Raw genomic sequence first — 23289 nt, forward strand, 5'->3', positions numbered from 1 at the left:
CTTTATTTTGATTTGTTGTCAGACCTCCAACATGGCGATGAATTTCCTGTGACCACTGGTGTCCAAACCTTCTCACACAGGTTTGTGTTGTTTCTTGTTTCTGGAGTTTTCGGCTCTGTTTAGACTGACATGAGATATTTTTCTTTTTCAGCCGGACAGTTCCACCAAGACTTGTGAGATATGCTGGACACTTGAACAAGTTTTTGGATTATATAAAAGGAAAAAAAGTGAAGATAAAAAAAGATGTGTTTATTAGTCCAAAAATTAATATTCATTCTCTGTATTTTAAGCATTGGTTAACAAATTAACAAAAGCATGTTTAGTTTGATTTTAACACTGCAGTAGTGGGTGTCCTGTTTATATTGTCCTGTGAATAAATTCTCATTTTTCCAGAAATCTCCAAAAACAATAAAATAAATTCAATCAACAGAATTCCTGAGATGTGATTACTCTATCCTGTGACTGATTTTTTTTTCCCTTGCTGTGCAGCTGAGCTCGCTGTGTGTTTATGCTGTGGAAACAGGATCCTTTAACACCTTCCAGTAGCCCCGTTTGACCCTGAAAAAAATGAGTTGGTTTTTTTTGTGCATGGATTAAGAACCTTTGAACAAAAATGAACCAAAAAAAAGTGTTAAATTTTAACAGGTCCGTTAATTAATTTTTGAAACAGGAATTCAAGAGTTATTAATTCCTCCTCAGTGTTACCTTGATATATTTTACAATATTAACTGAATTTACACCTGGAATGGAAGATAACATTTTCAGTTCTCTGTTAAGGTATTTTTAAATACATATTAAGACATATCAAGAAAGTCTTGACTACTCCTTTAATTAAAACAACAGATTTCCCAGGAAATATTCCTTCATTTTGTCAAGGCTTTTGTCTTTGATTAAATTTAAAGGGTTCAGTGTGAGTGTGTGTGTGTGTGTGTGTGTGTGTGTGTGTGTGTGTGTGTGTGTGTGTGTGTGTGTGTGTGTGTGTGTGTCAGAGGAGACTGTAATATAAAAGGTTCTGCTTCAAATTTAGCCAAACAGTGCTTTCATCAGAGCAGTGGAATGAACTGTCATAGATCAAAGATGGGGCGTTTTAATTCTTTTCAAACTCATGATATTTAGCACAGGATGGTAATGTTTTAATGTATACATGATTTAAATTACTGATATGTTTATAATCATATTTATTATGAATTATCTACAGATTGTAGATTATATTCTTGGGTCTGTATTGGATTTAATTATTTCTTCATTTTTTCAGTTTTATTATTTCAATGTTAGCCTTTTACTGAAGTTCCTGTCCTGATGCAGGTTTTGTTTTGCGTCTCTGCCTGTTCTGCATGAAAACCACCACCTGTGTTCTGCTGTGACGTGTTTAATGTTCCTGATGAATAAACTAAAATTAAATTACCTAGTTGGGGTTTTATGTTTCACATTAACAACAGGATGAGACCGACCCGCTGCCCTCTGCCATAACAACAGCAGCTCCTTAAGGATCCTGATGGGATCTGACAGGATCCTGACAGGATCCTAAAGGAGCTGTGTGGCTACACCAGGCGACACTAATGGAAATAGAAAGGCATGTGAGCTGTGTCTTCTGGCCAGGCCGCTCTGAAACGATGACAAAATACTGATGAAAATAGTCACCCAAGGCGAACGCCTGATTTAAAAATGACCCCCACGCAGCTGAAGGACACTGTCAGAGTTTAATAACTCTGGATTTACTAACCCAGTAAAGTTAAATGGAAGTTTTAGGTGCAACTTAGTTTAAAAAAAATAATCCATGCACAAAAACCATTATTGTTTTCAGGGTCTAATGTAAAAATATTGTAAAAAAAAAATTAAGGGATCCTGTTTCCTAACGCAGTGGTTTTCAAAGTGGGCTCCAGGGACCCCCAGGGGTCCTTGAGGGTCTTCCAGGAGGCTCTCAGCAAAATGAGGAACCACTTAAAGGTCCTGGTGAGTCCCCAGAGCATGAGAAAGGTTTTAAATCTGCGTCCCAGCGTTCCTGCCTCACGTCAGTTTCAGAGACAGGCTCTCCAGACAAAGCTTGTGCTAACTTGAGGTAAATTTTGAGGGAGTGATGGAGCTGCGCTGGAATCTGTGCCTGTGGCAGGAGGCGGCTCAGACTGCAGGCAGCAGCTGCTCACTGTCATCACGCCGCTCTGATTTCCCCTCGGCTAAAATTAGAGCACAGGCCTTTCCTCGTGTCCCTGTCATATTCATAAAGGAACAATCCGGCTCGTGTGGACACTTCACACAAACAAACAATAATATCGTTCACAGCGAGCCGAGCCAGAGGCCAATCACATTCTGTTACACTTTCAATAGAAATATTTGCTTCTGTGACACAAATCCATATTATGCACGCTCAAATAAAACATCTTTTAAAAAGCCGTCCACATCTCCACACCAAGGTCTTGTTATATTTGTTGTCAGTTCATTATGTTTGTGACCTTTGACCTCCCTGCTGAGCCTAATTCATGTCATACTAAGCTGCTGCAGACAGGAGCTGCAGCTCAATGCCTAAAATGTGCAGCAGCTGTCACGTGGATGGAATCATAAACTCTGAAGCACAGAAAGGCCTGCTGGGCCCTCGATTTGAAATGAAAACACACAGCGAGTCTTCAGTCTGTTTCGACATGAAGCTTTTTGTCCCAGCGCCTCCTGCAGTCTCAGGGACAGGGAGGCCTGTCCCGACACATGAGACCTCCCCCTTTTAAGGCCCTGGCTGGGATATCTGGGACGCTTCCATTGGTGCAGGTCAAAAGAGGAAAGTGTAAGATTAGCTGTGCAGTAAAAGTGTGCCATGACCTCAGCCAATCGAGAGAACCCAATCACACGACAAAGCTGTTAATTCAACATTCAGCTGATCATTTCAGTGAGTTTTAGCAGCACTGACCTGGAGCTGAACGCAGGAAAGTGGAAAAATGGAAAAGTGGTTTCTGTTGGAGCAGCTGGAAAACAAACAGCAGTTCAGAGTCCAGATACACGGAGCATTCACTGATCTGTTCAAATCAAAGGCCAGGACAATAAATTATAATCAATTTACTGGTGTGCAGGTCATGTTAGTCACTCACACCTCCGTGTATTTATCTAACACACACACACACACACACACACACACACACACACACACACATGCAGGAACACACAGCAGATTAACAATACAATGCAAACTGTTAGCCTGGTGGACAGGATGTTTAATATGCATCATGCTTCTAAGAGTCTGGATGGTGCACGCTGCAGCGCCTGCAGGTGACTCGCTGGCTTTACCTTCTCTGAGCAGGAGGACAAGCTGCCGTCTGTCTGCGTGTTAATCCCAGCTCCTGTGCCACAGGGCCGCCCGTCTCCTCCCCAAGTGAACCGCAGCCTCGGCAGCCGCCCTGCACACTCGTGGCCGCTCCAAAAATAAATCTGTTGCCTTCAGGGCAGGTTACTGTGGCAGAGTGAGCGCACGGGGGTTTCCAGGCCACCTGAGCTGCAGGAGGAGCAGGAGGAACCAGACCAGGAGGAGCTGCAAGAGCAGGAGGAGCTGCAGGACGAACAGGGGGAGCTGCAGGAGGACCAGGAGGAGCAGGACCAGGAGGAGCTGCAGGAGGAGCAGGACCAGGAGGAGCTGCAGGAGCAGGAGGAACTGGAGGAGCTGCAGGACGAGCAGGAGGAGCTGCAGGCAGGCAGCAGGCTGGACATCATCATCAAACTAAGGTCAAGCTTGATTCAAACACAGAACTTTATTGTAAATTCTAGTGGAGACAAACATGATGATGCACGACACATGCAGATCTGTTCTATGTGATGTGGTTCTGCAGCCACAAAGCAGCAGCATCCTGACTCTGAATGTTTCCCTCAGCATCAGAGAGACGGAGGAGGCCCAGCCTGCTGCAGCTCTGAGGAGCCTGGAGGGCTAACCTGAGCTGATCCTGAGTCAGCCTCTGTGTGTCTGTTCACAGAAAATCTAGTTGGATTATTTCTGTTCTTCTCACATTATTGTGTGTGTGCAGGGCTGCAGGACACACACCCTACACACACCCAGCACACACCGAACACACACCCAACACACTACACACACCCAACACACACCCAGCACACACCCTACACACACCCAGCACACACCCAGCACACACCGAACACACACCTAACACACTACACACACCCAACACACACCCAGCACACACCCAGCACACACCCAACACACTAAACACACCCTACACACACCCAGCACACACACTACACACATCCTACACACACCCAGCACACACCCTACACACACCCAACACACACCCAGCACACACCCAACACACTAAACACACCCTACACACACACAGCACACACCCTACACACATCCTAAACACACCCAGCACACACCCTACACACACCCAACACACACCCAACACACACCCTACACACACCCTACACACCCTACACACCCAACACACACCCTACACACACCCTACACAAACCAAAACACACACCCAACACACAACCCGCACACACCCCGCACACACCCTACACACCCAACACACACCCTACACACACCCAATAAACACCCAACACACACCCAGCACACACTCTACACACACCCAACACACACCCTACACACACCCTACACACACCCAATAAACACCCAACACACAACCAGCACACACTCTACACACACCCAACACACACCCTACACACACCCTACACACACCCAGCAAACACCCAACACACACCCAACACCCTACACACACCCTACACACACCCAACACCCAACACATACCCTACACACACCAAACACACAGCCAACACACACCCAGCACACCCAGCAAAAAACCCAACACACACCCAACACCCAACACACACCCTACACACACCCAACACACACCCAACACACACCCTACACACACCCTACACACACCCAACACACACCCAACACACACCCAGCACACACCCTACACACACCCAGCAAACACCCAACACACACCCAACACCCTACACACACCCTACACACACCCAATAAACACCCAACACACAACCAGCACACACTCTACACACACCCAACACACACCCTACACACACCCAGCAAACACCCAACACACACCCAACACCCTACACACACCCAACACACACCCAGCAAACACCCAACACACACCCTACACACACCCAGCAAACACCCAACACACACCCAACACCCTACACACACCCTACACACACCCAATAAACACCCAACACACAACCAGCACACACTCTACACACACCCAACACACACCCTACACACACCCAGCAAACACCCAACACACACCCAACACCCTACACACACCCTACACACACCCAACACACACACAACACACACCCTACACACACCCAACACACTAAACACACCCTACACACACCCAGCACACACACTACACACATCCTACACACACCCAGCACACACCCTACACACACCCTACACACACCCAATAAACACCCAACACACAACCAGCACACACTCTACACACACCCAACACACACCCTACACACACCCTACACACACCCAGCAAACACCCAACACACACCCTACACACACCCAGCAAACACCCAACACACACCCAACACCCTACACACACCCTACACACACCCAATAAACACCCAACACGCAACCAGCACACACTCTACACACACCCAACACACACCCTACACACACCCAGCAAACACCCAACACACACCCAACACCCTACACACACCCTACACACACCCAACACACACCCTACACACACCCAGCAAACACCCAACACACACCCAACACCCTACACACACTCTACACACACCCAACACACACCCTACACACACCCAGCAAACACCCAACACACACCCAACACCCTACACAAACCCAGCACACACCCTACACACACCCAACACACACCCAACACCCAACACACACCCTACACACACCCAGCACACACCCAACACCCAACACACACCCTACACACACCCAATAAACACCCAACACACACCTAGCACACACTCTACACACACCCAACACACACCCAATAAACACCCAACACACAACCAGCACACACTCTACACACACCCTACACACACCCTACACACACCCAGCAAACACCCAACACACACCCAACACACACCCAACACCCAACACACACCCTACACACACCCAACACCCAACACATACCCTACACACACCCAACACACACCCAACACCAAACACACAGCAAACACACACCCAGCACACCCAGCAAACACCCAACACACACCCAACACCCAACACACACCCTACACACACCCAACACACACACAACATCCAACACACACCCTACACACACCCAACACCCAACACACACCCAAAACACACCCAACACCCAACACACACCCTACACACACCCAAAACCCAACACACACCCAACACCCAGCACAGAGCCTACACACACCCTACACACACCCAACACCCAGCACACACCCAACACACACCCAACACCCAACACACACCCTACACACACCCAACACACACCCAACACCCTACACACACCCAGCACACAGCCTACACACAGCCTACACACACCCAACACACACCCAACACCCAACACACACCCTACACACACTCAACACCCAACACACACCCAACACACACCCAACACCCAACACACACGCTACACACACCCAACACCCAGCAAACACCCTACACACACCCAACACCCAACACACCCCCAACACACACCCTACACACACCCAACACACACCCAACACCCTACACACACCCAACACACACCCTACACACACCCTACACCCTACACACACCCAACACCCAACACACACCCAACACCCTACACACACCCAGCACACACCCTACACACACCCAACACACACCCAACACCCAACACACACCCTACACACAACTAGCACACACCCAACACCCAACACACACCCTACACACACCCAACACACACCCAACACACACTCTACACACACCCTACACACACCCAACACCCAACACACACCCAATACCCTACACACACCCTACACACAACATACACACACCCATCACACACCCAACACACACCCTACACACACCCAGCAAACACCCAACACACACCCAACACCCTACACAAACTCTACACACACCCAACACACACCCAACACACACCCTACACACACCCAGCAAACACCCAACACACACCCAACACCCTACACACACCCAACACCCAGCAAAGACACACCCTACACACACCCTACACACCCTACACACCCAACACACACCCTACATACAGCCTACACACACCCAGCACACACCCAACACTCACCCAACACCCTACACACACTCTACACACACCCAACACACACCCTACACACACCCTACACCGTACACACACCCTACACACCCTACACACACCCAACACACACCCAACACACACCCAGCAAACACCCAACACACACCCAACATCCTACACACACTCTACACACACCCAACACACACCCAACATCCAGCAAACACACACCGTACACACACCCTACACACCCTACACACACCCAACACACACCCAACACACCCTACACACACCCAGCACTCAGATTAGCTGCTGGGCCTCATCCCTTCAGATTAGAGCTGTCTGCTCTATGTGCTGCATGTGCTTGGCACTTTTTTTGTGCTCTATGTTGCTCTCTGTTGCTTTATGTGATTATGTCTGCATACAGGTGCTGTGTCGTACAACCAATTTCAGTATTACTGACAATAAAGTTGTATCGTATCGTATCGTATCGTATCGTAGAGCTGCACAGGGTCAGATTATTTTTTACTGAGGTCAGTGTGACCTGAGTCAACACCTGGATATTTTAGTTTACCTTCTGATTTATTAATTTAAATCAGTCAGTTTGTATCCGACCAATCAGCAAGCAGCTGCATGTCGGCTCATGTAAACAGAGACACAGAATGTAGAACTAGATCAGGCAGAAGAGACATGCAGCAAACACATAGCAGACAGGATTGACTTTCCTTCCCAGGAATATAAACGAGCTGCTCTTTCCATCTTTCTGGAAAATTCTATTTTCCATGTGGACCTTTTGTTTTCCTGACAGCAGCTTTGATGAACTGGCAGCAGAGAAACTGTGGCTCTAAAACGGTTCTCCAAAACTCTCTGTGCTTCTACAGAGAACCATCAGCAGCTGAAGAACCTCTTTGTTTAGGGGCTGGTTCTCCACACACTCTCTGTGGTTCTTTAAAGTGCTAAAGGTTCTTCATGTATCAGTTCATCATAGGAACCTTTTATTTTGCTTGTCACACACAGACGATCATAACTGGATGCCAATATTTCAATAAAATAACCTCTCTGTTTGAAAACAGGACCACAATGCACTGCTGCGTCGCCATGCTGGACCAGCCCATCATGACACAGAAATACTAACAATAAGATAAATCAGTGAAATATAATAGAATAAAGTTTAAAAAAAAAAAAAAGTAGCAATAATAAACAGTAAGAGCAATAAAAACTGCATGAGAGAGTTTCCTGTCTGTCAGGGCAGCTGAGCTGTGATTGGCTCTCCTGTTAACTAGCCTGCAGGCCGCTCAGCCAATCAGGAGTCATGTTACAACATTTTGGCTGAGTTGCCTGCAGGCCGCCTGGACTCTCCTACCCATAATGCCTCGGGTGCAGCAGGTAATAATCTGAGTGAGTGATGTGTTATAATCTCATATTATTCATGTGTTCATTAGAGCGTCGCTATGTGGCCCATTTCATCACAGCAGATGATGATTTTTTTGCACTCAGACGTTCCAGCCACCATGACACCACAGTGTGTGTGAGGTCAGAGGTCAAACAGCAGCCGCTCAGGTACTCCATCACTGATGACATCACACCTGGGCGTCCAATCAGAGGGTGATCCTGCTCAGGTGTTGCAGCAAAATGCAAATAAAAAGCATTGATGAAGTTGTGGCTGGTGACTGACAGATGTAACCCACACGCACACACACACACACACACACACACACACACACACACACACACACACACACACACACACATCGCCCCTTTTTTTCTATCACAGTAAATTTAGAAGCAGAAGCTTCTCAGCTGCTCCTTTCTAAAACTTGAGCTCACTTCTTCCATCCACACTATTTCATCCATCTCCTTCTACAGCGTCACCCCCCCACCCCTCCTCACACACACACACACACACACACACAGCCAATAAGGGCCCGGTGGCTCCAGTATCACCACAACAGAGGGACTTATTCTCTGAGCGCAGACAGCGGAGCGGACAGAGCTGCAGCTGCATCGCCAGGGACACACTCTGCTCCGAGGTGAGCACACACACTCTCACTCTCTCTCTCTCTCTCTCACACACACACACACACACACACACACACACACACACACACAGGCAGCAGCTCCCCTCTCCAGCACTAACCCTGTTTCTAGTGGATTTCATTAAAAGAGCGCGGCTGCAGAAGGTTCAGGGTCGGCCCGGCTCCTCTCGGCACACGTGGATTGTGGGTAATGTAGTTCTTTTGGACGTGTAAAGTTTAGCAGCTGCAGGCAATGAGTGAGTTTCTGACGCCGGTCAGGATGTGTGTGTTCAGTGTTCAGAAAAAATTCACTGAAAATTTTCAGTTTAAATTCAAATTCAGACTGAAGGGGGTGTTTTTGTTTTATTGGTCAGAAGCTGCTAAAAATTCTGCATGTGAATCAATCAATCAATCAATCAGTCAGTCTGTCAATCAATCAGTCACACATTATCTGCATAGCACAAACAGATTTTTTGTCATATGCTCTAAAACAGCAGGTACATTAAAACGTTTCTCTCAGCAGGTAAAAATAATGAATAGAAAAAAATAAAAAGACAGGCAATATGAGAGTAAGATCAAATAAATAATAAGTCCAATAAAAAGTGGATGACAAAGTGTAAAATAGCAAAATAAAATAGTAATAAAGGACAAAGGGTAAAAAAAAAAAAACCCTGTAAAGTAACTAAAGGTAGATGCAATATTGAAATAGTCAAAAGAGAAAAGAGAGTAAAACCCAACAAAGGAAAGAGACCAACCCAACTAAATAAAGTCATAAATATTTTAATATTTATAGCAAAAAAAAAAAAAAAAAAAGTAAGACCAGATGAGAGAGGTGACGAGTTTGGACAGCAGCCGATGGGACAGGACAGACAAGACGTCCCGCCGCTGGCCTCGGCTTCACTTAGCAGCAGCTTCACTCTCACTTACTGACACTTCCTGGTCTTTTTTTCATTTTCTCTGAGTTTTTGCAAGAAATGACGTGAATTTGCTGGGAAACGCTGATTAGCAAATTGGCCAAAGCCATTCATAAAATTAAAAAAAAAAAAAAAAAATAGAAGAATAAAATTAACATCAAATAAGCCTGCAATCAAGTTTTTGAAAAAATTCAACAGAGAGATATTTATAATTAAAATGATATATTTAAAGGTCAGATCAGGAAAAAAAACCCCTCTGGATGTAAGAAAAAGGACCAGTTGGAGGCGCGCGCGCGCGTGTGTGTGTGTGTGTGTGTGTGTGTGTGTGTGTGTGTGTCAGCTGTCAGCAGCTCCAGGATCAGCCTGCAAACACCAGACAGACAGAACATGAGCATCCTCCTCCTCCTCCTCCTCCTCCTCCTCCTCCTCTTCCTCCTCCTCTTCCTCCTCCTCAGCAGCTCATGTTTCCTGATGAAGGACTCAACAGATTAATATTCCAGAAACTTCCAGTTTGGTGTTCCAGCAGGAGTGCTGTCTCCTCGGCTGGGAACCCAAACGCTCAGTCCAACATCAACTCTTACGTCTGTTGCTTAGCAACAGAAGAGATCCAGGGATCGTCGTGGAGCCTGGATCTACTAACGGGTGTGATGTCATCACACCGCGTCACATGGCTCAGTCTAAGTTCTACCTGCCGACTTTAGTCGGGTGTGTTAAAGCAGATTAAAGAAGTTATCTGATGTGGATGTGGAGGGATTATAATCCCTGTTTTGTAGCCCAGAGGAACAGAGGAGGTTGTTGAAAGCGGCCGAGACGCCGCCCTCAGGTGGCCCCAGCACCGCAGAGGACGTCCTGCGGCTGGACGGGACACACCAGGCTTTCTGTCCTGAACTGGATCTCTGTCTAATCCCGTCCAGATCTCCCAGCTCCTGCTCAGGTTCTGTCCTCCTGACAGCTGCAGCCGCCGCGCTCAGCGTCTTCACAAAGTTTGAAATGTGTGTGTGTGTGTGAGTGTGTGTGTTTTGGGGGGGGTGTAGAGCTGGCGTGCGGCCGCGGCGAGGGTCTTGGTGAGATGGCGGAGAAGTTCCTGTGTGCTGAGCGGGCCGGGCGGAGCGGCCGGGGGATTAGAGCTGCTATTTGGACCCGACTCTCAGCTGATGGGCCGAAATTCAATCCTCAGCTAATCCTGCAAGTGTCCTGCAGCTGCTGCTCGGCCAAGTGACAGTCAGCCACACACTCCGCCTTTACATACATGGACCGTATAGACGTGTGTGTGTGCGTGTGTGTGTGTGTGTGTGTGTGTGTGTCGGAGAGGAGACACAGTGAGGCTCCGCCCCTGTGGACCGGGACAGGAGCTCCTTCAGCAACATGTGACAGGATGCAGCCTCAAATCTGATCGGAGATCATTCTGATCTTTAGAAAAACAGTTTTCTTGTCATTTTTTGTGATTTTTTAAACTAAAGTTCCCGTAACTGTTTTTTTTTTTTTTTTTTTTTTAACTTCCGCTGCAGTGTTGTCTTTTTCTTACTGATTTGTTACTGAAGTTGCAGTCATTTTTGCAGATTTGCTCAACTCTTTTCCCCCTTCATGTTTCTGGCCAAGATCCAGTGAACTGTCTCAGGCGTTAATCCACCACACACAGATCTGCAGCACTGATTACTGATTACTGATCACTGATTACTGATCACTGATTACTGATTACTGATTATTGATTATTGTAACATGATGTTTGAACTGATTTGACAAGTTATGACACCTGGACAGTTCCATAATGAACACAAACCAACACATCTTTTCATATCAGAGTCTCTTCCTGTGGGGTCCAGGGCCTCAGGAGGGGTGGGGACCCTAAGCCTGGAGGGGTTGGGGGAGTGGGGGGTGGGGGGGTGGGGGTCTGACCTTGACGATCACCTGGACGAAAACGTCAGCAGGCGCCGTGTTTCTCATGTTTCACCTCGTTTGTCCTGAAAGATAATCAGCAAAGACATTTCAGCTCCGCCCCCGTCAGCTCTGATGACAGGACTGAGGACAGGTGTGTCAGAACATCAGGCTCCTCCCCTCACACACACACACACACACACACACACTGTGCCTGATAGAGAACAGCCTGGTGCACAGACAGAGCATCACACACACACACACACACACACACACAGCATCAGCAGGAGCTTAGGAGTTTTGCTCTGAGATGAGCAGAAAAACAGGAAGTCAAGCTCACAGGTCTGATCCAGAGTCTGTAATGAAGAGCTGAACCGGAAGTGGGCGTGGCCTCGTGGCGACCAACGTGTCGTCATCTGCACCCTGAGCCCGAGGACACCCGACAAGACCCCCACCAGAGAAAGTGTGGCGTGTCCTAACATAGAGTGGGTGTGGCCTTGGAGGAAATGGGTGTGGCCTGATATGAAGTGGGCGTGGCCTGCACCGTGTGAGAAGTTAGTCTGTTGTGGTGTTTGTAGTGTTGAGCTGGATGCCCCGCCCCCTCTGCCCCCTCTGCTGAAGGTTCACAGGTTGAGCTCTAGCGCTGGACCCTCTGTAGGCGGGGACAATGACAGAGCGACCAATCACAGCCAGCAAACAACAAAGCAGCAGCACAGAAACAAAAGGCGTCTCCAGGAAATAAACAACAATCAACATTTTGTCCAAAAGCAGGAGGTTTAGATTTCAACAGCACACTCATGGACAGTGTGTGTATTTATGTCAAAGAAATGCACTTCTCATTAGCAGGAACACACACACACACACACACACACACACACACACACACCCTCGCTGTTTGGTTCACTGCAGGACAGAGGTCAAACCTGCGACCTTTTCATCACAGGACGCTGTCTCATCAGTGTTTTTCCCTTGCAGGTGTAAATCCCCCGTCGCCATGTCTGACTCTGAGGAAGTGTAAGTGAATCCCCTCAGCATGTGGACCATCAGAGACATCAAAGTGTGTTTAATCAAACTGAGGCCAGCTGGCTTTGACTTCTAAATGTCTTATCTTTAACATTTCAGGGATCATGTTGTGGGTAAGTGAAAACATCCAGTGAGATTTTCTTTATGAATTCAACATGTAATTCTGTCCTTTATATGTAAGGCAGCCCGGCCGGCACATCCATCTGTGTTTAAACGGGTTAAACATGCTGAAAGACGAGTAAGAGCTCGGAGAAACGGGTTTGGCACTGGCTGTGAAGCAAACCAGGATGAACTTGGACCTGCTGCAGCTGCTGCTGTTTCTTAATGCTGTGTCGCCCTCAAGTGGCCACATCCAAAAATGCACTTATGGCATTAAGACCATGAAGTTTATACCCAGCAGGCCGTAAAGCTTCGTCCCAGTACCCACAATTCATCAGCAGTTCCCAGCTTTGGTTTTCTCAACTCTCCTGATAATTTCATCAATGCAAAATTGTTGATGACAACAACAGCAACAACAACAACAACAACAACAGCAATAATAATAATAATAATAATTTGAGTGTACAGTCTTCTTTCATCTTCTTTCATTTTGTACTTTGGATAACCATGTAGTGTTATTAATGTAATAATTATGTATTGTAAAATTACTGTATTATGAATGTAATATAATCATAATAGTCATATTGTGATGATGCACCACGGCCCCAGAGGAGGGCGCATCATCAAGTTGAATCTGATATCTGACATCCATTTCTTTTGTTTATGTTCTCTAACAGTTTGTTCCCCTTTAGGTTCTTATGTGTGATTATGTATAAATGAAATGAAAATAATAATAATAATAATAATACTTAAAACCCTAACCCTTTACTATTGGCCACTATGTCCAGTAGAAATGTGGCAAGTGAGATTTAATCAATTTCTTATTTATTTACACCTTCATGTCCATATTAGCTAATATATATTCATGATTTTGGTGTTTGGATCACTAATTTGGTGCATGCATATTAATAAAATTTATCCTTGTTGTCATCCTTGGGTGGTAAACACCAGGAACTGCTGCCGCAACACTTGTGGCAAAGTGTGTCCTGATGTGCCCTGACCAAACGTTAGAGCACTTGCAATCTTCATGACGTCTTCTGCACCTTGACCAGGTGCCAGAATCATCCAAGTGAAGTTCCACTTGGCTTCCAACAAACACTGTGAGTGTGGGTACTGAGACAAAGCCATCAAAGCAGGCAACCTGAGAGTACACCATGTCAGTGTTGCCAGTTTATACCTGCTGCTCGTGCTCAGAAACATGACTTTCTGAAACGCTTTAATCTCACATTAGACTGCCTAATGTGCAACAAATACAGTTATATGTGTATGATCTTTTATCTGCAGTCATGCGCTGTGTCCCTGGACTCTGGACTGGTTTCATATTTTAAATACAGTAAGACTTTCTGTCCACCTGGTATTAACCTGCGTCTCAGGTGGTCCACTCAGGTCCAATCAGCCAGGACACATCGAGGATGGACTGTCATCTGATCACCCAGACTACATCTCATTCTGAGTACGTTTCCACATCGGGTGCCATTGTTGGGTTCAGGCTCTCATTCCGAGAACTCTGCTCCGGAGGATCCTAACGGATCCAGAACATCCAGTCGGGTCCCATTGGGTTGGGGTCTGCTTTGAGAACTCCACTCCAGCAGGTCCTGTGATTTTCAGGCTCACTTCAAGAACTCTACTGCAGGCAATTACTTTGTGTCCAGAGGGTCCGGTCGGGTCCCATCAGGTTCAGGCTCACTTCAAGAACTCTTCTCCAGAGGGTCCTGTCAGGTCCAGAGGGTCCAGAGGGTCTGATTGGGTTTGGGTTTGCTTTGAGACTCCTCCCAGCGGGTCCTGTTGCATTCAGGCTCACTTTGAGAACTCCACTTGGATCACAATCAGAGCTCAGAGACTGGAGACACATTAAAACCAGGAGTAACTGTAATCCGTCTTAAATCTGTCTAGACAATGTGGACACACGGCACATGTTAATACCAGGTGCAGAGGGGGTCAGCTGCAAGCAGCAATGAAAATGGTAATGACAGATTACCATTGCAATAGAGTGGGCTGGTACTGATGGTAATGTCAAAGTCTTAAAGTATAAACCATGTTTGAGTCTTGGGAAACAACACAGTCATGTTTAATGCATTTCTAAGCACCGGTGTTATGAATTATGAAATGACAAAACAGTGTGTATGTCTCTGTTGTTGTTTTTTTGTTTTGTTTTGTTTTGCCAAAACTGAAGACGATGAAGGTAAAAATGTCTGAATCGACTGTATATTTCAGGCATTTCTCCACTGCACTAATTTGTCAGCATCTGTTCACCCTTAACCTGCCAACGTGTCGGACGCTGCTGCTCTGCTGGCTCTGTCTGCTGCTCCGGACAAGCTAACAGGGTCTCTCTGCTCATAACCACAGAGACTGCAGCCGTAAATCTCAATTAATTGTTTGATAGGTGATAATATCCTATGTGTTTAACGGACCTGAGTCTCAGCTCTACTGAAACTGTGTTGCATTTACTCAAGAAAAAACTGCCTGTTTTTTTCTGAATGAACAGGATAATTATTTCAGGCCTTGTTTAAGGAGAGTCAAAAGACTGCAGCTGGAATGCAGTTCAGATACATAATCTTATACTGAACCTTTATTTAATCCAGAATGTCCTATTGAGATCAAAATCTCATTTTCAACACGATGGAAAAAAAAACGGGGTGATTTTTATTCTCATGTGAATGCGATGCACTTCCATACACTTCCTGCAGTTCCTGTCTTCTTGCATTCATCATCAACCTTCATAAAGATAAACTACCAGCATCAGAGGATGTCTCGCCATTAACACACCGTAAATACTTCACTGAAGTTTTCCATCTGATCAGTTCACAGTTTAGTTGTCTGTATAGTTTAATTAGCCTCTAACAGACTTTAGTCTTTCAGCTCTGCTTGCTGTTCTTGCAGTTAGCGAGACAGCAGCTAGCAGCTAGCAGCCCGCCGTCCGTCCACACGTCCACGTTAAGGGTGATTTCCTCTGACTGAGTGATTTTCTGATGACATGGTCAAGGAAAAATGGCTGGACTTCAGAGTGTCCACATTTTTTTCTTGTCATGTGACATGTTTTCACCCCAAGTGTCTCCAGTATGAGAAATGACATCATCATCTATCACTGTCATATCCTGTTAGTACGAATGCCATTGAAATTGTTCACATGGCGGCCATTTTGAACACCCAAAGTGGGAAATTGTGCGTGGAAGATTGGCAAAAAGGACTTCAACACACACCAGACAGATCTGCAAGCAATCTGATGAAGAACCACTTCCTTCTAGAAACACTTAATTCGACCCCCCCAAAATTAAGGAGTTCTGTGTATGGACTGAGACATTTTGACGTGCTGAAAAGTATTTTACTTAATTATCAAAATCAGTACTTGAATTTGTTCATTTGAGTTTTGAAATTCAAGGGTTTTAAGAGGTCAACAGCTGAAAAGAGTTATGTGCATTTTGACTTTTCAGAAATTTGGAGGTGCATTGCCTCAATTTTCTAATTGATTCTCAGTAAAATTATGGGTTTCAAACAAAATCAAAAGTTTGATTTTGTGCTAAGTCCTAGGGGTGGGGTGTGGACTCAGACCCATGAGGTCAAAGCAGAACAAAGTGTGTCCACATTCATCCAGAAAAATAGTTTAGAGTAAAGCAGCTGTCCTCCTGATAAGTCCTGAGCTCCATCAGCTGTCTAAAAAATATTTCAGAAGCTAAAAGTTGGATTCTGTTTCCCCTGGAGCATTTCCCCTGTCCAGTCAAGTTTAGAACTAGCCTACAGTTTTTAGTTTTGCTGCTTACATATCCCACCACTGAGATCAGATTTCACAGCAGCGTAGATTTGTGTCTTCTAGAACCCAACTTGTCACATCTGATGCCTCCAGGAAAGAGAGCTGAGGGAGATTCTGCAGCTGTTAAATGTCAAATGAGGTCGCCCAGTGTGTCCCTGGCTAAAAACGCAGATATAGCCAAAGTTAAACCTTTAAACTATGCAGCCTCATTTAAGTCTGGACAACTACAAGCCGTTTACATGTCTATTAAACGACTAACGACATAAAGTCCTCGGCTTGTCAAAGAAGGTTTCAGTCACCCAGTTCATGGTAAACTCAGAGCTGATGAGTCAAAGACAGCTGGCCTCTCCGCTCAGATAAGCAGCAAAACGTCTTCGGCAGGAGGCATGACTCATGTTTGTGTGATGTAACGCATCAGCGGCAAACACTTTGACTCTCCAGGCAGAGTCCCGTATACCCTGCGGGCCGGGCGCCCTCTGATTGGTCAGATCCAGCGTCCTGGGCGGAGCCCTCGGCATCACAGGCCAGACGGTGACAGCAGCCTTTGGCATCACAGGTTGACGCTCAGGGACGAGGACTGTGTGGACTCAGTCAGCAAGACACGTTTCAGACGTATTGCTCAAACAAATACACTAAGAGAGTTGATATCTGCTGTCACCCAAACACAACCCTGACCTGAGCCACGTAGGTGTGTTTTGCCCAGAACTCCAGTGGGATTCATAACAGCACTTTCTGACTAAACCTGACAACCAAAGTCATCATAAAGAACTAAAACGAAACTAAAAGCTAAACTAAACTCAAGAGTGTGTGTGCAGTGTGTTCAGTGCTGCTGCTGGTCAGTGTGAGTGTGTGTGTGTGTGTGTGTGTGTGTGAGTGGTGTATGCGTGTGTGTGTGTGTGTGATGGTTACTGAGACTGGGACGTGGACATGACTGGGAGTCTCTGCCTTCACAAAGTGAGGAGCTAATCTGACAAACAGCAGCCAGATTAGAATAAAACAACTGACTCCCACTGACACTGACAGCAACAACAACTCAACTGGGACCAGAGGACCCAGTCTGGAGACTCAACTGGGACCAGAGAACCCAGTCTGGAGACTCAACTGGGACCAGAGAACCCACTCTGGAGACTGGACTGGGACCAGAGAACCCAGTCTGGAGACTCAACTGCCACTCAGAGACGAACCGACTGGAGACTAAAATTAAAAAAGCAATAAATAAAAAAAAAAAACTAACAACAACAAAAAATTCTAATCTGCTGAGTCCACACGGTCCTGGTACCTGAGCATCAAATTGGGATGCCAAGGCTGCCGTCAGCGTCCAACCTCTGGATCTGACCAATCAGGAGTGGACCCAGGTTGTACCCTGAGTGTTCAAAATGGCCGCCAAGTGAGCAAAGTCATGGACGTCTTTTCTGTCACCTCATCATTTCTGTCCTCTCTCTCTCTCTGTCTCTCTGTTCTCCAGCAGCTCACCCATTCTCTGTGTAACTGAAGTAATCTGTGACTTTTGGTTTCTAATGGCTCTGTCATGTCTGTGGTGTTCTGCGACCCGGCGCTGCATGCCCCGCCGCCGCCGTAGCCCAGGACGAGCTGGTAGAGGTAGAGGTGGCCCCGGAGGCTGAGGCCCAGGTAGAAGCAGAGCCAGAGGTAGAAGCTGAAGCAGAGCCAGAGGAGGAGGTGCAGGAGGAGGTGGCTCAGGAGGAAGGTACGTGGCTTCATCCTTCCTCTGCAGGACCCTCAGCACTTTGCTCCTTCGATTAGTCGTAGATCAGCACTGCCAAAAATATCCAGCTGAACAAGCACTTTGGTCCGGTTCGAGCGTTATTACCTTAAATCCGTCCTTAAAAACATGTGAGAGATATCTGCCGGTGGGTTCAGACAATCACAATTTACTGTTCGGCTGTATTGACAACTGTTGGTTTCACTTGTTTCTAACTCACTGACTGGATTTTCTGAAATCAAGCGATGTTATCTTGTGCTGTGATCCACAGTATTTCAAGATAATGTCACTTACTTCAAGAAAATTGTCCAAACAGACGAGGCTGCATTGGACAGAAAAGACAGGCAGAAGATTTCACTTCTTTTTAAGGAAATCAACAATTGAAGAGTCTACATCAGAGTAATGTTTTGTTAAGATGGACATTTTTGCAGTGCACTAATCTAGTTCCCTGTAGCTTCCCTTCCAGCCATTTCCAGTGGAGGTGCCTCCTCTTCATAGCTGCCCCACATCAAGAAGGCAATGGGTGTTCAAAGTGGATGAAGGCATGTGGAAAGTTTTAGGATGATTTTCCATCAGCGACAAATGATTCCAATTCCTCAGGAAAATAAAAATATAGCACCAGCACGCTGTCGCACTGCTGCCGCCGACACCCACATCGCTTCTGCTTCCTGGTATGCCAACTTAACCACAGGGTGCCAGGAGCTAATTAGATGCTTATTAGAAAACTTGCTAGTTGTCAGGCTTTGTGTCGCATAGCAACCAGAGTGATGTACCACTCCTGGTGCGCTTTGACCTCCTGCTCTCACCGGCTGAGCTTTAAGTCTGAGCAAGAGAACAAAGCTCCGATCTGATGGCGGCATCGCTGTAGCGTGAATCTAACATCATGACGTGGTGGAGGCGAGGCAGTCTGAGTCTGAGCCTCCACCGCTTGGCCAGATCCACTCGCTCCCCCAGAACATGAAGCTCCTCTCCTCTCCACTATCTGCTGGTTCCCAAGCCAGACACTGAGCTGCACTCCTGTTTCCTGAACGTCGTCTCATTAGGACCCGTCATACACTCCAAAAGGAGGAGCATCAAGGAGCTGTCAGATGTTCAAATCCTCATGATCCATGGTGGAAAGCAGACAGCTTCTGAGCTGCTGTAAGGTTTATTTTTTCACTTCAACAGAGCCAGGCTAACCACTCCCACACACTTTAAGTATTTATGCTAAGCTAACAGGAAATGCTACCCATAGGAACTGAACTACTGGATGTAAAGAGGTGAAAATGGTGTCCAATATCTGGACTGGGGAAGTCTGGAAAAAGGGATTTTGGCCAAAACCTTGCAATATTCCTTTAAAGCAGTGATCAACAACCAAGCCCTTAAGGATCCTCTGTCCTGCAACTTTTTGTTCCAGGTCTACTCTTCCAATGAAGGGTTTAGCCCTTCACCAGCTGCTTGTCAGCGTCCAGGCTCCTCGGTAGAGTCGCACTCCAGCACTACGGAGCTTCGTGTACATCATGTTGAAAAATTCAAAGTTGCAGCGATGGAGAAGACCTTCTGCGCTTCCTGTGTACGCACAGGATTGTGGGATGTGTACATTTGGGAAGCAGACATCTTCCTGGTTCTTGGAAACACGTCAAATGGAGGCTGCATTTCCCAGCGGTACTCAAAGGATCCTTCCAAACAGAACAGCCTCCATCATGTGATCAGTTCCAACCAATCAGCATTCAGCCCTGAACTGGACCAGGTGTGCAAGAGTAGAGCTGGAACAAAACCCTGCAGGAAGGGCCGTCCTGTAGAACCACTGAGTTGAGAACTTTAAAGAACCCATTAAGGAGGGCCCTCAACAAACCCCTAGTTTTTAGAGTGTAGCCAACATTCAGGCGGTGCTTCATGAAAAGTTCGCAGTTATCACAACATCATCATCATCATCACCATCATCATCATCATCATCGGTGTTTGCTACTAAGCGATCAAGAGAAAACATTGAGTCCTGTTTCCAGCGTGTTTGTCTGATGTCAGCTGTGTGCTCTGGAAAAGACAAACTGTTTAAAATGTTTGAAACGGAGGAAAAGAAACTCCTTTTACATGAATTCAGCTCCACGTGTCATCCACAGCCACCTGTGGAACAGATGCATGATGGGTAACATCCTCTCATGTAAAAGCTGCTCTTCTTCTCCACTCCACAGTTCATGTCCAGCTGTTTCCTCAGAATGACATGAGTCTCCACAGCGTCGACACCGGGGTGTTTCAGCCCTCCAGCCCCTTCCTGAAGCCCCTTTTTGGGTCACCTGATTAGCACATGGAGCCACTGTAGAAATCCCAGGATTCACTGCGTGCTGCTGAACTAACGCCTCAGCTCTGTCTGCGTCCAGGAAGCAGGAAGAGCTGGCTGACAGAGCGTGAATGTTGATTTAAAATATGAAAATGAAAGAACTGTCTGCAAGATGAGTGTTAGCTCTGTTCCAGGGCGTTAGTTCCTGTTGTTAGCCTGTTGTTAGCCTGTGGTTAGCATGTTGTTAGCGTGTTGTTAGCCTGTTGTTAGCCTGTTGTTAGCCTAAGGTTAGCCTGAAGTTAGCCTCAACTGAACCGCTCACCTTTCAAAGGGTTAAGTCACTAGAAACTGTCACGATACAGAAAAAGCACGAGCCGCTGTTATAATCTCACCTCTTTGAGTCTCTGTCAGCGCTGGAGATTGGCATCTAAACATTTTAATCATTAACATGCAAACAGAAATATCTTTTCTAGACATTTAAATTTTCTAGATCTGTAAATATCTTAAATACCTATGCAGCTTCACCTGAGGCGGAGCCCGGGACATGAGGGAGACCCACAGTCAGCTCCATGGAAACCAGACCCTCTGTGTAGCTCAGTGACTGGAATGAAGTTCAGATCCTCAGACAGTAAAGACTGATCTGGAGTCAGGGAAGAGGTTTGGTTTGAAAAGCAGTTTAACGAGAAGAGCGACATCAGCACTTTCAGTGTTGACATGACTCAGCGTCCTGGAACAGAGCCGGCTCATGCATGAGGAGGATTTCTACAGTGGAACCCACCAGGGACCCACCTGTCACCTGTCCCGGTCCACCGTCACACCAGTATCAATATAGATGATCGGCCGATATCATTTGTATTTAACAAGAAATCTGATCCAGCGTCACTGATCCCACCTTTGAATGTAGCATTTTAACATTTAGTGAGATGTTTTATTGTCTTTTTTTCAGATTTTTTTTTGTTTGTTTATTTGTTTTTTTCCGCTAATATAATAATGTTAATTAAACATTTCTTGATTCAAAGCAAGGTTAGCGTTGGTTTTTCCAAAACTGTAAATTTTGCCAGAGAAATTTTCAAATTCGTCACAAAAGCATATAGGAGCTGGGTGACGGGTGTCGGCGTGTCGGCTCCGGGTGTCGGCTCCGGGTGTCGACTCCGGGTGACGGCTCCGGGTGTCGGCGTGTCGGCTCCGGGTGTCGGCTCCGGGTGTCGGCTCCGGGTGTCGGCTCCGGGTGACGGCTCCGGGTGTCGGCTCCGGGTGTCGGCGCCGGGTGACGGCGGGTGGCTCCCTGGTCCAGACGCCCCGGTGCGGCTGAATGTCAGGCTGAACACTAATGATGTCTATTCTGCTCTTGCTTTGGACGCTTGCTGCATGCAGAGGCCTATGAAGAGGAAGGTATGTTCATCCGATTTCTTCTCTCTGTTCTTCTGATTGGACGTGTAGCTCTGTCTTCCTATTGGTCAGCGAGGCCCTAAGACCTTTAGTTTCTGTGTCAGCAGACAGAAGCAACCAGGACAAAAAAACAAAAGTTTAAAAAAAAAGAGGCTGAGGGATTGAGAAATGCTGAGTCATGGTTACGGGCTGACTGCTCATCTCTGCTTCTTCTCTTTTTTGCATGAATGTGTCCGCCCAGTGGAGGAGGGAGATCAAGATGGTAGTTTGTATTTCCTGCTGAGTCGCTGTTGTTCTGCCTGCGTTTCCCCCCCTCCTTTTTTTTTTTTTTTTTTTTTTTTTGGAGTGTGAGGGTCAAGATTGCTAATCACAAACTTATTAAATCCCACAGTGTTTTGAAAAAACCCTCCAAACCCTATTAACAGCGATTAAACGAGTCAAATCCTTCCAGAGTAGTAGCAGTGAGTTAAAGTGTGCATTTAAACATTAAACCCATGTGGTGTATTCCTGCGGTGCTATCTGACACAGTCAAATAACCGGATTAGCACTTTAAATGTCACCTATGATACTGGTTTGATTTACACACTAATAAGGAAGTGAGGTAACACCTTCTGACCAGCTGGCCTTATTCCAGTGTCCGGAGCCGTGTGTGAGGCACAGCGCACAGATTACGTCGTCGTGGCAACAGCAACGCCATGAAACGAATGAAACCCACAGGAAACAGCAGCTGCGTGTTTCCCGGCGAACTGCCCCAGTGCCGCTGTGGCTCTCTGACCCGCCTGCACAGTGACAGAGCCACACGTCACACCGCTGGTGCAAGCAGAGCAGCGCCACCTTGTGGCTCAAAGTCTGCAGCTTCACCACAATTTCAGAATAATCCACGTTAATCCAACAGGAGCCTGGAGAGTGACATGCAGCCTAACCTCCATCCAGAAAACAGATTTTTCACTTTAGGTTTGGTCAAGCAGGACTGACTCGTGCTCTCAACGCCCTCTAGTGGTCAGAGAT

General features: G+C 46.6%; 1 protein-coding gene across 6 annotated transcripts in view; it reads left to right on the plus strand.

Annotated features, from left to right (window-relative positions):
* The first annotated feature begins 9212 nt into the window (after positions 1-9212).
* The window catches only part of LOC115356945 (troponin T, fast skeletal muscle isoforms-like), a 45369-nt gene continuing 31292 nt past the window's right edge, over positions 9213-23289 (plus strand). For 2 of the 6 annotated variants that reach the window (XM_030048261.1, XM_030048260.1), the window contains exons 1-7: positions 9213-9271; positions 13021-13059; positions 13168-13181; positions 15341-15349; positions 18495-18620; positions 22267-22284; positions 22523-22543. In XM_030048261.1, coding sequence (XP_029904121.1) covers positions 13040-13059; positions 13168-13181; positions 15341-15349; positions 18495-18620; positions 22267-22284; positions 22523-22543 — 208 coding nt within the window. In that variant the 5' untranslated portion in view covers positions 9213-9271; positions 13021-13039. The remainder of the gene's footprint in view (positions 9272-13020; positions 13060-13167; positions 13182-15340; positions 15350-18494; positions 18621-22266; positions 22285-22522; positions 22544-23289) is intronic. The other 4 variants (XM_030048263.1, XM_030048262.1, XM_030048264.1 and 1 more) reach the window with 4 other exon arrangements.

The sequence above is a fragment of the Myripristis murdjan genome, chromosome 3 (assembly GCF_902150065.1).
Source record: "Myripristis murdjan chromosome 3, fMyrMur1.1, whole genome shotgun sequence".
In the NCBI taxonomy this organism is placed as follows: domain Eukaryota; kingdom Metazoa; phylum Chordata; class Actinopteri; order Holocentriformes; family Holocentridae; genus Myripristis; species Myripristis murdjan.